Source organism: Malus sylvestris, chromosome 11 (assembly GCF_916048215.2).
Source record: "Malus sylvestris chromosome 11, drMalSylv7.2, whole genome shotgun sequence".
NCBI lineage: Eukaryota > Viridiplantae > Streptophyta > Magnoliopsida > Rosales > Rosaceae > Malus > Malus sylvestris.
The window spans coordinates 34,199,774-34,213,271 of record NC_062270.1 but is presented as its reverse complement, the minus strand read 5'-3'; the positions used below and the strand labels follow the sequence as shown (position 1 = coordinate 34,213,271).

Here is a 13,498-nt window from a genome sequence, read left to right as displayed (position 1 = left end):
CGGTGACAGACCGATGCGATTTAAGCTGAAATGTTGAGAAAAATAAGGTAGGGGCTAGGAGGCTGCCTAGGCTGGTTAGATGGTTCCATTGTTTTAATTATTTTTTTAATTAAGTTAAAGGTTTTTCTAAATAACCTACTTAATTAGTGAATTTTCAAATTTTGTTTTTTATTTTTCTTATTTTTTGCTACATTTTTAAGTGATGATGGCAATATGACTTAAGTTTTAATTTTTAACTTTCTTAAAGTCTCAATACAAGTATATTTTTATTTTTTAAATATAAGTAGGCATTTATTTATATGTTATATAATAAATTTAATTAAATCTGTTTAGTCCGCCTAGTCGTCTAGACGCTAGGCCCCAATCCCCCGTCGACTAGCGCCTAGTGCTTTTTAGAACCTTGATCAAATTACATGTTCGTTCATTTAAATCTTTATGCGTAATCGATACTTTCGTTTGTTCTTCACTCTAGATATTTGTGTTTGCATATGTGGAAGATGAATTTGAATTTATGGGCCTTTTTTTTTTTTTTTTGTAATGAAGATATAAATTGTGTGGTGGTATCAAAGTAGCAAGTTACTTATCATCAGCAAGTTTGCTATGCTTTTTTTTTTCTTTTTTTTTTTCCATCTATGCTTTGTTAATTATCATTATTTGAAGCCCCTTCTCTTTAGATGTGTGAGATATTAATGCATATGCTTTTTTTGGACAGTAATGTTGTGACAAATTGTAAATGCACCTGAAGAAATACTTGTTTCTTGTAAGTAGGCTGAGATCGAGAGTTGTGGCCCTTTTTGCATCAGTAGTAATTGCATATTGTCATCTTCCCGTATTCATGTATTATTTGTTTAAACTACCATATGGCCACCTTTATCAAACATTGTAAACTCGGATCGATATTTTCTCCTCTTCTAGTCTCCTTTTATATAAACGTTCATAATTAAGTCACGTCAACATTTTGTGTTGACTTCCTTATAGAGAGAGAAAGACAAAAAGAAAAGTGAGAGAGGAGGAGAGGGAATTTGGAAGGAAGAAAATCTTATTCCTATAAATTGTCATTCTATTATATTTTCATACTCTTATTCTGAACCATTTATGATAATTATGTACAACACCTGGCTTAGACCATGGCCTAAGCTACTTTTCATTTAACGGCGACGTGACATTATTTTGTTGTACAAACATTATAATCATAACCATTCATTATCCTTATCATCATTTAAAGAACATCTCTAAAAAAATCATTCAATCTAGAGAGTATTTAATCATCTATCTATATGTATTTAATAAATTAACTGTTATACTAGCAAGTAACATTCTTAAAATGAACTGTTGATTATAAAGCACATGGAACCGTTCTTTATCTTTAACAAATCGAAAATTGTGCTAATAAGAAACATCAACCACTTTTACTTCTGTAATAGTATGTGTCAATTATAAAGCATGCATGTGTGTGATATATCTTTAGTAAAAATTATTAGACCTTAATAAAGTACGAGGTCAATCATTTGTCCCACCACATTCTATAGAAGTTATAGAGCGTCTCTTGAAAAGTACCCAACATTTAATGTATTTGGTGCACGTCCATGTTCTCAAATTCGAGTAAAAGAAATCTATAGATTTCAAGATTTTGTTTGGGCATAAGTGTTAGCATCTTTAATAAATAATTTGAGGTCAGTAATCCATCCATTTAAGTCTATGTTGTTTAAGCATCAAATTTCAACTTCTAAAAACATATCATGTTCTAACACAATATTAGAGATTAGTTATAACCGTTCAACTAATGTTGTTAAAATTTCAACATTCAAATGAGAAACATGATTCGTTTATTTATTTAGATAACCGTTAGATGACTAAACAATTCTGGATCTAGTTAAGTTTTGTAGAGATAATGTTTAAAGGATAAGAAAATAAATTCAGATCATTGTGCACCCTTGCAAGTTAGAAAGATAGAATGTGACAGTTACATGTGCATTCCATTATAAAAAAAAATGTTTAATCTTGAGACCTATAGTAACGTTTTGGATATAAGCATATAGTTAGCACAAAAAAAGAATTTGTTAGTGGTCATTTCCAGCATAATAATATTCATTCGCCTGTGTAAGTCCGTTTTGTTTGAGCCTCTTATTTGTTTTCTTTTTTAGTTTGTTATGTTGTTTGGTAGGGACTCTTGTGTGTGTTTTAAATTATTGATCAAATTGATGAATGAAATTTATGTGGGTGGTGGACATACATGTTTGTCCTACCAGACACATTTGAATTATATGTGGTGGACATGGTTGCCCCTATTGGACACATAACATTCAAATGTTTTGTTTAGTGGCCTTTGGGCCATATGCAACTGATAAGATTTTTAGGTACCTGCGCAATGAGGTTAAAATCATACAAAATACTTGCAAGAGAATAAGGTTATTGTAGTATAAACGGTGTTTTCCGCATGGATTATTTAAAACAATTTATGAAAACCATAATCCTAGTTAATTATCTGAAAGTAAAGATTGGAAAAGGTTGATTTTGAATTCAAAAGTAATAAAAAAACGAAATTTAATAAGAGTAATTTAGGGAAAGCAACTAAAAACCAATTAAAAAGGAAACAAATCAAAGAGAAAAGATTTTGAGAAACAAATTTGGAAAAGCACTAGAGTTCTGCCGTCACCTTAACAATCCTACGTAGTTTTTCTAATTTCTTATGAATTACACATGCATATTTTGAAGGTTAGGTTTTCATAAAGTATGTCTTACTTGAAACCCCCAACATAGAACGTATATCTAACATGCAACCCGTCCATGACGTTTAGATTGAATGTGAACATGCAAGACTCATTAAGTTTTGTTAAAACCTTTTGAAAAACCATGTAACTCTTAAGATGTGACGTCCATCCTAAGTAATTACACATGTTAACCACAAGAAGCCTTAGTCAATTTTAGGGATCCACCAAAATTGCCTTAAATTACTTTTCTAAATATCCTGATGGTCGCGAATTACTAAGGCAAATAGATAATTTAAAGCACAATGATTAACAATCCACTTGCATGCATAAATTCATAAGAAAATTAAAAAGAGACTACATACTCTTGCTAAGGATCATGGCCTCACCTAGCAAAGAGAATTAGTTACGCATATTCATAATTAAAATCAACATAATCGTATTGAACTAGAAAAAGAACGAAAACACCTGAAAGTATAAGTCTTGAAAATCTCTAAGCTTTAGCCAAATTCTTTTCTCAATCTTGCGTACGTAGAAGAAAAACCCTTGGTCTGCCAAAAGGCTTACTTATACTACTCTTAAATCAAATCCTCCTAGTAAAATGTCTTAGATTAAGACTAGAAAACTAAATAAATTGAAATAAAATAGGAAACAAAATCATAAATTGACTTGGTAAATTCGTCTAGAAATCTGCACATCCACATTTTGGACACAAATCAGCTCCAAAACTGGCCCAAAATAAATGGATTTAAAGCTTGGACTATTCTGAACACTTCTCCAGAATGCCACAAACCCATATGGGGTCATCTTGGACTCCAAAAATGCAATTTAAGCCCAGAAACGTCACTTTCCAGTAACGCGCACTGCTCTTGTATTAAATCGCCAGAGAATAACCGTTTGGTAGAAAAATCCCAAATTTTGACACGAACAAGCCAAGAGACAGGCAAACGTCCTCCAATTTGAATCACTCCAAAATTCGTCCGTTTTGCTCCAGAGGAAATCAAATGTCTTATATCGGAAATATAAAGCAAAGTATCAAAATTATACCAAAATAATTACCAAATTATACTAAGAATAGGGTAAAATATATAATATAATATTGACTCATCAGCAACAAATGCTACTTTGGAAATGGCAAACACAGCAAATGTGAAATGTTACATTTGGCTTACGTAGTATGCTCACATCTTCTTGCACCGAATTCAAATTTTTTTGTTTTGTAAATTAGAATAGTTTATAATAGAATATCGTTTGAATAAAAAAAATGTCAAATATAAAATCACAAAGATCATGCACGAATAAGGACCGAGAATTATAATCGTTTTACAATACCATCAACTTTTACATAATCAAAATCAAAACAAGAAACAAATATTTTCATGCCTCCATTAAGCCAGGTTAATGAGGCATGTCATGAACCTTACTTGTTTCTGAAGGTACAAATCTTCCAACTCACATATTCAAGATAAATACATTGGATGTAGCACTATATAGGAAATATGACGGCACGGAGGTAATTGGCTTTTTTTTTTTTAATAGTTTGAGTCCCATTTATTCTAAAAAAAACAAAGTGGAAAATTAAAAACGACCTACAAGTTCAGAGAGTACATCGACGAAATACTCTAAATATTATACTAGCTTCAATTATTGAAGCTCCAGTTCAGAATTTTATGATCTTCAATTGGTTGGCCAGTTGATGCAGTGAAACCAACATACATTTCATCAAGAAAAACTTGAGAGAGATCAAGAGGAACCCTAATCAAAGGCCTCTCAGGCTTCTTCACATTTTCAGGAGCCAATGTTATGCTGAGCTGGTAATTCCAGTACTCAATCCAAGCTTGATAGTTGTCTCCGCTACTCAGCTTTATTTCCTTGAAAGAAAAGTCAGTAATGCTACTGCCCTCACCAAGCCAGTATCCAGCGTCGTAAGAAGCCAGAGAAGTTAGAGAATTGACGTTAACGCCGACGTGATTATCGTTGATGTCACCGAATTCTTTGTCTTGGAACACATCAAATTCGACTCCAAAAGCGTGGTTGTTGGGGTTACCGTTATTGGTATTGTTCAAGAAGCCGAGATGTTGGGATGCAGAGGCGGATTGGATGCCTGGAGAGGGAACGAAAACAAGGACGAATCCGTGGCCAGGGAGAGAGTCCTTGTATGGGGCTATGGAAAAGGTGAAAGAGGTGGTGAAAGGCAAAAGGTTTATGGAATCTGGATACCTTGTGGGAACCTTGGCATTGTATAGAGCTCTGCCAATGGAAAATGTGGTGTTGGTTGTGAGAGAAAGAACACCAGAATCTGTGGTTGCATTTCCATAGAGCAAGATATCAGATGAGTTGAAACCAGTGAAGGAGAAATCAACTGCAAAACTTGATTGGAGGAGAAAGAGGGTTGTTAGGAATAGTACAAGTAATCGAAGGGACTCCATTGAATTCTATGGCACCTGCAGTAAGCTATGAGTCTTCTGCATCATCCTGCAGTCAAAATATATAGAACTTGCCTTGCCTTCCAGAAGCAACAAAATTGAATTAAACCCCAACTTTTCCAAGTCAACATTTGTGTGGTAAAAACCCAGACTGAACAAGCACGCCGACTTGGGAACTTATATCCGCATACTTCTTTACACACTTATTTATTTCTAACCTTTAGATTAAGTAAACCAAAGGAGAATCAAGGAATGAAAAAATAGGATGTGCATAAGGAGAAAAGGAGTGTGTAGACGTAGACTTTCGATGCCCACGACAAGAGCAGACTTAGACGTAGCTAAGTTGGCTAGAACAGTTTGAAACCTCCTTTCCGTATGTTGGTTTGATTAGAATAAAGTTCTAATAAAAAAATGCCTATGACAAGAAGTCAAACGCAGCCAGATACATTTTTCAACCTTATAGTGTCAATCTACCCAACAAAAATTTAGGCAAGTACAAGTCTTCATGTAATCATCTGGGTAGTCTCTATTTTCAAGATCATATATGACTCAAAAATCAAAGGATTAGGAAATTCTGCAGCATATGTTATTAGAATTCCAGTCAAGCTGTAAGAAAAAGGGGGCTAATCATGATTACAGTGAGAATTATAAATGTGAACTCAAAAGAGTAGACAGATTCACCCCTTCCCCATTTTTTATCCAAAAACTAAATAAAGTTGACAAAGGGGAAGGTGGTTAGAACAGCACAAGGAAATTACTCTTTTCCATCACAAAACACAATTTTCATATTTCCCACATACTCTACAGCTTATGGCTTATAACAAGCTCTACAAGAATGGGCCATATTTTTCAGTTGCAAAGGAGGGAAAACGATACAGGTGAGAGAGCGAGAGAGCAAGCGAGCGTGTGCTATAAACTTAGTTAAAAATGGGCACCGGCTATTCTTCCACGAGTGCCCCCCCCCCCCTATACAAAAAAATAAAAGCACCCCCCACCAATGAATAACTCACATTTCACAAGAGAAAACCAGCAATTTTATCTGCGGTGATTTTTCTGTTGCTGATGCTCTGCTTTCGGGTCTACTTATGCCAGCTCAACGACCAGAAACAAATAATGAATTGGTGGATATTTGGTTCGCCTCAGCGTGAAATTTTCTGACCTTTGCCTTGTCTAGGCGTGCTCGTCTAACAGCTTCCTGGACCTGGAGATCGTGGTCCTTCAGCATCTGATCCACGTTCCCAGAGGGGACTAGCAACGGACCTGAGTAGTGCATTTTGTGACCCTTTGATCCGTAACCAACCTGAAATAACCAGAAATAAAAAGTGATCTATTGGGCAACAAGAATAAACCAAAAAAAAAACGAAACATAAACCATAAAGAATAGCTTATGAACCACAAATCAAAATTAAAACAAAACGCACACCCTTGAGGTTATTTTACACAAGCGATTATAAATCAACAAGGAAACCCCATCATAGGGGAAAAGGCGTGAGTTCAGGTACTCACAATAATTGGATCTTTGTTGCTTCGAATATCTTTTTGATGAGAACCTTCAATGACCTGCTTTTGATCTTGTTGTAGGGGATCTGATGCCTCCTTGAAGGAACCCGGAAACCTGCCTATTGCTTTTGGAACTTCCATTTGTGAAGAACTAGACCTTTTTCTGCGTTCTTCAGATAACATACTCCTCCTTGCTACCACTAAACCTGACATTGCTGACAAGTCAGCTCCAGTTGAAACCTTTGGAGCATCATCTGGGTTCTTAGTAGACTTGGCCCATGCAGCCCGGTGAGCCAATGGCCCTGAATGGGAAGCTCGCTTATGATTATGTCCATGATGTTCTACACTTGCATCTACGGCTTGTGATGGCCTAGGTGGATCAATTGGAAAGCCAGAAGCTACTTCTTCTGGATGAGGGTTAAACTTCTCACTACGGCTCTTAGAACCATCTTGTCTTTTCTGTAACAAGAAAATCCCTTGTATTGAGATATATATCCCATATGAATGTAATATCATAAACAATACTGAATAATTTACAACAAAGGGTCTCCAAGAGAAATTTGAGTCCAACAATTTCTTGCATTGAATAATAACATGCAATTTGGATTACGCAAGATTATAAGTGAAAGAAATTATTTCACAGCTGAAAAATACATTATTTCGTAGTTTAAGAAAAGCAAGTCGGTAATTAACAAGACCATCAATGTTATGCGGAGTTAATCACATTGGTAGAAATCACAAGTTAAGCACGGGTATATAACTATATATAACTCAAGGGAAAATTTGGGTTGATCATAAAAGCCCCTTTTCATAGTAGAAAACTTGAAAAAAAGACATGATTTTTAAAGAAGAAATAAAAGGTCGTACCCAGTGCACAAGGTTCCCGCTTTACGCAGGGTCTGGGAGAGGTGAATGTCTGCTAACCTTACCCCCATTTATGGAGAGGCTACTCCCAAGTCTCGAACCCGAGACCTACCGCTCATGGGCGAAGGCACTTGCCATCGCACCAAGTGCGACCTCTAAAAGAGGTGGGGAGGGATGCAACACGAGGACTTCCCAGAAGGTCACCCATCCTAGTACTACTCTCGCCCAAACTCGCTTAACTTCGGAGTTCTGATTGGATCCGGTGCATGTGAGTTGGTATGATCGCATCCAACTCACATGCACCGGATAACATTGATGCAATAAGAGAAAATATATAAGATATTTTCTGGCAGATTCTATGCAATAAGAGTGCATTGAATATGTCAATTAAATACTGCAAGTTCATGTAAAAATCAGAAAAGAAAGGCAACACATAAATATCATCATATATAAAAGGTTAGAGCATAAATCAATGATGGAGCCAAGTGAGTGTTTTTAGTTAAAATAACATCAGGTTACCTTCATTGACATGACTAATTCAGCATTGGCATCAGGTGCTGGTATGGCTCGAGACTCTCTTGTTCCTCTCCTTTCGTGGTCAAACCTTTGGCCCTTCCCTGCTGCTCCTTGTCTACCAATGTGTGGAAAAAGATTGTTACTATATACACCACCCACATTAACAATGTTAAAAATAGAAGAGGAAAAAAATATACATATAGGACCAAACTTGATATCAGGTTCACAATACTCAAATTAAATCTTGAGAAATCAGTAGACAGAATTCAACCAAAAACCATCAGTGTGTAAGCATGTACTCAGAAATAATAAATGGTTTTACACTAATGCACTTCATAAATGAGACTAAATCACAACCATACACAGCCCCAACCAACGAAAAATTGTACTAACTAGGGTGCTTTAGGGAAACTCCAGTGTCCAGACTCTTATGAGATCAGTTATTAAATACCAAGGCCTACTCATTCCATTACGTTTAGATAGTTTCCCATTATTTGATGTTAAGAACCCAAGAACCCCTACATGGAAGCTTTGGTAAAATCACAAAAGAACAACTTCACCCATAGGTATCATGCATCAAGTCTGTCCGACTTGCTCAATTACCTCTCAGTGCTTGTATCATAGGCTTTTTCATTTTTTTTTTTTTTTGGGGGGCCAACGGAAGACTTGGAGCAAATCCGAGCACAATGGCATTCTAGGATTCATACAACCGACCCCACTTAGAGGGATAAGGCTTTGTTGTTGTTATTCTTGGGACTGAACCACTCATGCCACGAATGTAAGTACCTTAAAATGTGTGTAGAATCTAGTTATAATATATATAAACACACGCTAGTGGTGCAACTGTGCAAGTGCCTTGCAACTATAAATTGAGAAACGGTAAAATTCTACTTGTAGTTAAGTGTCAGTTACTAATTTATGTAACAACATTCACCTTCTAGCTTCCTCATCCCGTACTTTAGCATCAAACTCTTTGCTTGGAGGATACTTTGGCAAACTTGATGGATCACAAGGAAGAGGTTTTGTTGTAAAGAACTGTGAAAAATAAGGAAACAAAAAGATAACACATGAGAAACACAATCAAAGTTATGGTAAAATAACTCGTAAAGAGAATAGGATGATTCTAATATCTAAATAGTTATTAATGCAGAAGAGAGTTATCAAATGTTCCTGCCAATTAAAATACACATTGTAGCCTTTAAAAGCGCAGTCCAGAATAGGAAAAACCAAAAAAAATTGCTGCAATCTGGTGGTTTGCTTAACATGATCTCCAGAGCTACCATTACATGGCATAAAAGCAGAGAAGACGTTAAATAAGTGAACTCAATGAAAAGTGGACTTGAACATAGTAAAGTTGTACTTTCAAAAATACCACAGGCAAAAGACGGAAAGCACAACATATCTACAGCTCTACCGCAGATGTAAGCATGCACAAGTAGTGAGGCACACATAGAGAATGGTGTCAAAGAAGATATCGAGTTAAAAGAAAGACTGCAGAAAAAATAATGCCTGTTTAGAAAACATTAAATTGGAATTAAATTAAGATCCAAACCTCGCTCTTGAGAGCAGAAGCTGCAGATCCACGATCTGCAGGATCTATAGAAAGAAGGGTCTCCATAAGTGCTAAAGCTGGTGCAGGGAAATCCTTAAAAGTTTCTGCCACACAACGTCTATAAGGTTGTTGGGGTTTAAATATGGTTGCATGAGGCAACTTTGATTTTCTCCAATACTCTTCAGAAGGTGAGCCACAAAGCTTGAAAATCTTATGCAACTGCTCCACCTACAAGGTAAAAATCCACAAAATCCGGTTATTTAGTTGCACAACACTTACATCTGAGAGAAGCATATGAGATTCTGAATGTAAAAAACGGAGAGGGGACATATCCTAATAATTACAAAGTTGGCATGACTACAAGGACACAGAGAAATTGAGCAACTGGAATGCAAACAGAAACAGTACATAAACTATCCCTAACCTACCAGCTAAAACCACAAATCTTTCATGGTGGCATGGCCCAACGAGGTTACTTGCAAAGCCACCTCTAATGAGCAATCTCACATCTAACAAACCATTTCTAAGAAAGGGGAAGAATAATTTGAAATTTTACACTCAAACTACTTCGAAGTGTATAATGAACCTAACAGGAACAACAATTCAGAAAGCCACAAGACAGACATGCAAGATGCCACCACTAGGTTTATGTTGTAAAATCACAACAAACCAGATCAGGAATAAGGATGGAAGCAAGTTTACAGCACACATTTATGAAGATGATTCATTATGGTGGTTTCCACTAGATAAGAAAGGTTCTTAGCTGATTTCTTATTCTTCCACCAACTAGAAAGTATTCAATTTAAATGCAGAAACATGCGTGTGCGCATTTGTACTACCAAATAGTTGGAAGATAAAAATCAGTGAAGAGCATCAACTAAAAAAAAAAAAAAAAAAAAAAAACACTCTAAATACCTCAGTTCTTCCAGGCATAATAGGCTTTCCATAATACAGTTCAGCAACTATGCAACCTGTACTCCACAAATCCACAGCTGTCCCATAGTAAGTAGCACCAAGCAAAAGCTCAGGTGGACGATACCATAGAGTTACAACACGACTTGTCAAAGGTTGATTTTGACAAGGATCAAAAAAACTTGCCAGACCAAAGTCTGCGATTTTCAGCATGCCATTGTTGTCAATTAAAAGGTTGGAACCTTTAATATCACGATGCAGAACACCACGACTGTGACAATGATCAAGTCCACATAACAGTTGCTGCATGTAACATTTAACCTGCCAATAAATCAATTGAACCTCAATCATCCATCCAACTGAACAGTCTTGATACTAGCATAACATAAGTTGTGTAGCCTATATACATAAGTGAAATGAAACTGCAGGATAGCATTCACACAACTACACAAGTGTCAAAGTAAACAAAATACACCAGTAGCATCAATGGATGCTGATGAGAGAAAGTTCATAACACAAACATCATGCAGATACAGGAAGCAAGAACTGACAAAAAACCTACAGTAACTTGTTATTTTAGTATAAGAAGGAAAGAAGACGACCAAGTACCTGTGCTTCTGTAAACTTCAGACCAGGGTGTGAAGCAAGCCCTGCCAAATCATGCTCCATGTACTCAAACACAAGGTACAAGCTGCAAGACATCCTTGAAGTAACTAGACCTTCTAGTTTTATAACATTTGGATGATCAAGCCTTCGTAAAATGTGAATTTCCCTTGCCATAAAGCGAACACTCTCAGGCTCCAGGTTATCAAACCTCACTTTCTTCAAAGCAACAATTTTCTTTTGATCAAGATCACGGGCCCGATAAACATTACTGTAAGTTCCCTGACCAATCTGCAAAATATAAATATTAGGACACAACCAAAGCCAGCTAATATGGAAGTGTAAAGAGATAGCACCAAGGAAAATAACCAAAAATAGAGGTATCATATCACAGTGGAAAGAACCGAATAGAGCGATTTAGTATTTATTATATATCATAAACCTTTTTCTTTTCTCAATGTTATTGTGAAAATCAGATACATATATAAGCATAGCAACCAAATAGCATCCAATAGAGTACCCAAAACATAAAACTGTAAAACCAACCTACCTAAGTAAAATTAACAAAATCCTACAAGTGCAGATAATTCCATTCATAACTTGCAGAACCAACTACTACCTTAAAACTGTTATGCTTGAACAAGTCACCCATGTCAAATGATTTTTAATAAACAATGCTTTACGCTTCTGTGTACACTAGCCCTTAGCTCCAAGTTTTCCATTGCCTTTTACTTTTAAAAGTTTTTACAATTACCAAAGACATAGGAGAACTGAGAGTGAATTTTGCACCATATGAATTCCATGTGCCTATTCATAAGTATACCTTGACGCAACATTCTTAAACTTGTCAATACTAATAAAGGTCGTACCCAGTGCACAAGGCTCCCGCTTTACGCAGGGTCTGGGAGAGGTGAATGTCGGCTAGCCTTACCCCCATTTATGGAGAGGCTGCTCCCAAGTCTCGAACCCGAGACCTACCGCTCATGGGCGAAGGCATTTGCCATCGCACCAAGTGCGACCTCTTAAACTTGTCAATACTAATAAGTAATAATAATACTACTGCCCTCAACCCCAACTTTAAATTGGCTACTTAGTAAACCTTGTTCCTCAATTAGTTATGAACCACAAGGAAACAGATTTCAATGAAATAGAAAATACCAAATTCAATCTCAATAATAGAAAATACCAAATTCAATCTCAATAATGAAATAGAAAATACCAAATTCAAACTCAATAATGCAGATTTTTCTTGCACCATAAAGCTACTTGAGAACTAAACAAGAAAAGAAGCATACTTTATCTAGCTTCTCAAATGAATCTGCACGACGGGGTACCCATCCTTTGATGGCCTCTCCAGCCACTGCAGCTAGCCAGGAGGGCCACCCTGCTGCAACCTGCTCCCCTTCTGCAGCTTTTGGAATGATACCAATCCCAGGATGTTGAGCAACAACATACTCCATCTTTTCCCTTTTCCTTTCAAAATTCTCACCTTGCGATCGAACAGGCCCATTCACTTGCGTATCAGTCAACATTGCTCTCCCACCATTGCCATCATATCGATCTTTCGGCCGATAAGTTTCCTCCCTCCTTGAGGAAGCAACCCTCGTCGTCCGCGAGTCTGATGCCCCCTTGTTGGACAATCTCTCTCTGGGGCTCTCCTTGCTATCCTCAATTGCAGAGGGCTTACAATAAATGCAACCCATTATGCACCAAAACCACCCCCAACAATGCCCTCCTATAGAACCACTGTTCTCACCCTTAGAAATCTTGCATTTTGACCACACAATCCTAACCAAAACCCAGAATTCAACTCATCCAATATATATGATCCAACAAGCACGAAATGCATGAATCCACCCCCCTTCACAAACCCACCAAAGTCACACTTTTGCAAGAAGCAAAACCCACAATTTCAGAAACCCAAACCCTAGAATCTTGAAAATCTTCAATCTTTCACCATAGTAAGTTAAATTCAGCACATAAAACCTTCAAAATGCCAGTTCTTCCACATAGAATGCAAACTCTCAATGCTAATAAAAATACCCACAAATTCACAACAAACAAAACCCCAATTTCCAAGAAGTCCAAACCTTTTTGCACAACCTGCAGAATGTTGAGCACCTTCAAGACAAAGCACCCTCCTATTGGAAATGCCTCCTTTACTGGAAACCCTAGAAAATTATTCAGGGCATTTGGAGAAGGAAGGACATGGATCAATGGCTCCCAGGGGCTGGAGAGAGACACGTAGAGTTGCAGAGTTTAAGAGAATACAAAAATTAAACAAAAATTAACATCAAATCTCTCGAATAATATAAATAAATAAATAATTGAGTAAAAAGAAAAAGAAAAAATTGGTAGAGTGAGAAGGGGGAGTGTCCCGCAGCAGTAACAGCAGCTTTCAGTGCAAGAGAAAAGAC

General features: G+C 36.7%; 2 protein-coding genes, 1 long non-coding RNA gene and 1 other non-coding gene across 4 annotated transcripts; 1 reads left to right on the top strand and 3 right to left on the bottom strand.

The window, feature by feature from the left end:
• Positions 1–4,011: 4,011 nt before the first annotated feature.
• LOC126589694 (L-type lectin-domain containing receptor kinase VII.1-like) lies at positions 4,012–5,575 on the bottom strand. The gene has a single exon (XM_050255075.1). The coding sequence runs from the start codon at positions 5,135–5,137 to the stop codon at positions 4,349–4,351; it is 789 nt and encodes a 262-aa protein (XP_050111032.1). The 5' UTR covers positions 5,138–5,575; the 3' UTR covers positions 4,012–4,348.
• Positions 5,576–5,894: 319 nt separating this feature from the next.
• On the bottom strand, positions 5,895–13,478 carry LOC126589687 (probable serine/threonine-protein kinase At1g54610). Its single transcript, XM_050255066.1, has 8 exons — positions 12,377–13,478; positions 11,088–11,372; positions 10,482–10,799; positions 9,567–9,794; positions 8,949–9,049; positions 8,018–8,129; positions 6,641–7,093; positions 5,895–6,434 (listed from the first exon to the last, which is right to left on the bottom strand). Exons 1-8 carry the CDS (start codon positions 12,782–12,784, stop codon positions 6,228–6,230), a joined length of 2,112 nt encoding a protein of 703 aa, XP_050111023.1. The 5' UTR covers positions 12,785–13,478; the 3' UTR covers positions 5,895–6,227.
• Positions 7,296–12,025, top strand: LOC126589696 (uncharacterized). Its single transcript, XR_007611898.1, has 2 exons — positions 7,296–7,542; positions 11,992–12,025. It is a non-coding gene; the product is annotated as an uncharacterized LOC126589696 (long non-coding RNA).
• LOC126591641 (5S ribosomal RNA) lies at positions 7,670–7,788 on the bottom strand. Its single transcript, XR_007612457.1, has one exon. It is a non-coding gene; the product is annotated as a 5S ribosomal RNA (ribosomal RNA).
• Positions 13,479–13,498: the final 20 nt, after the last annotated feature.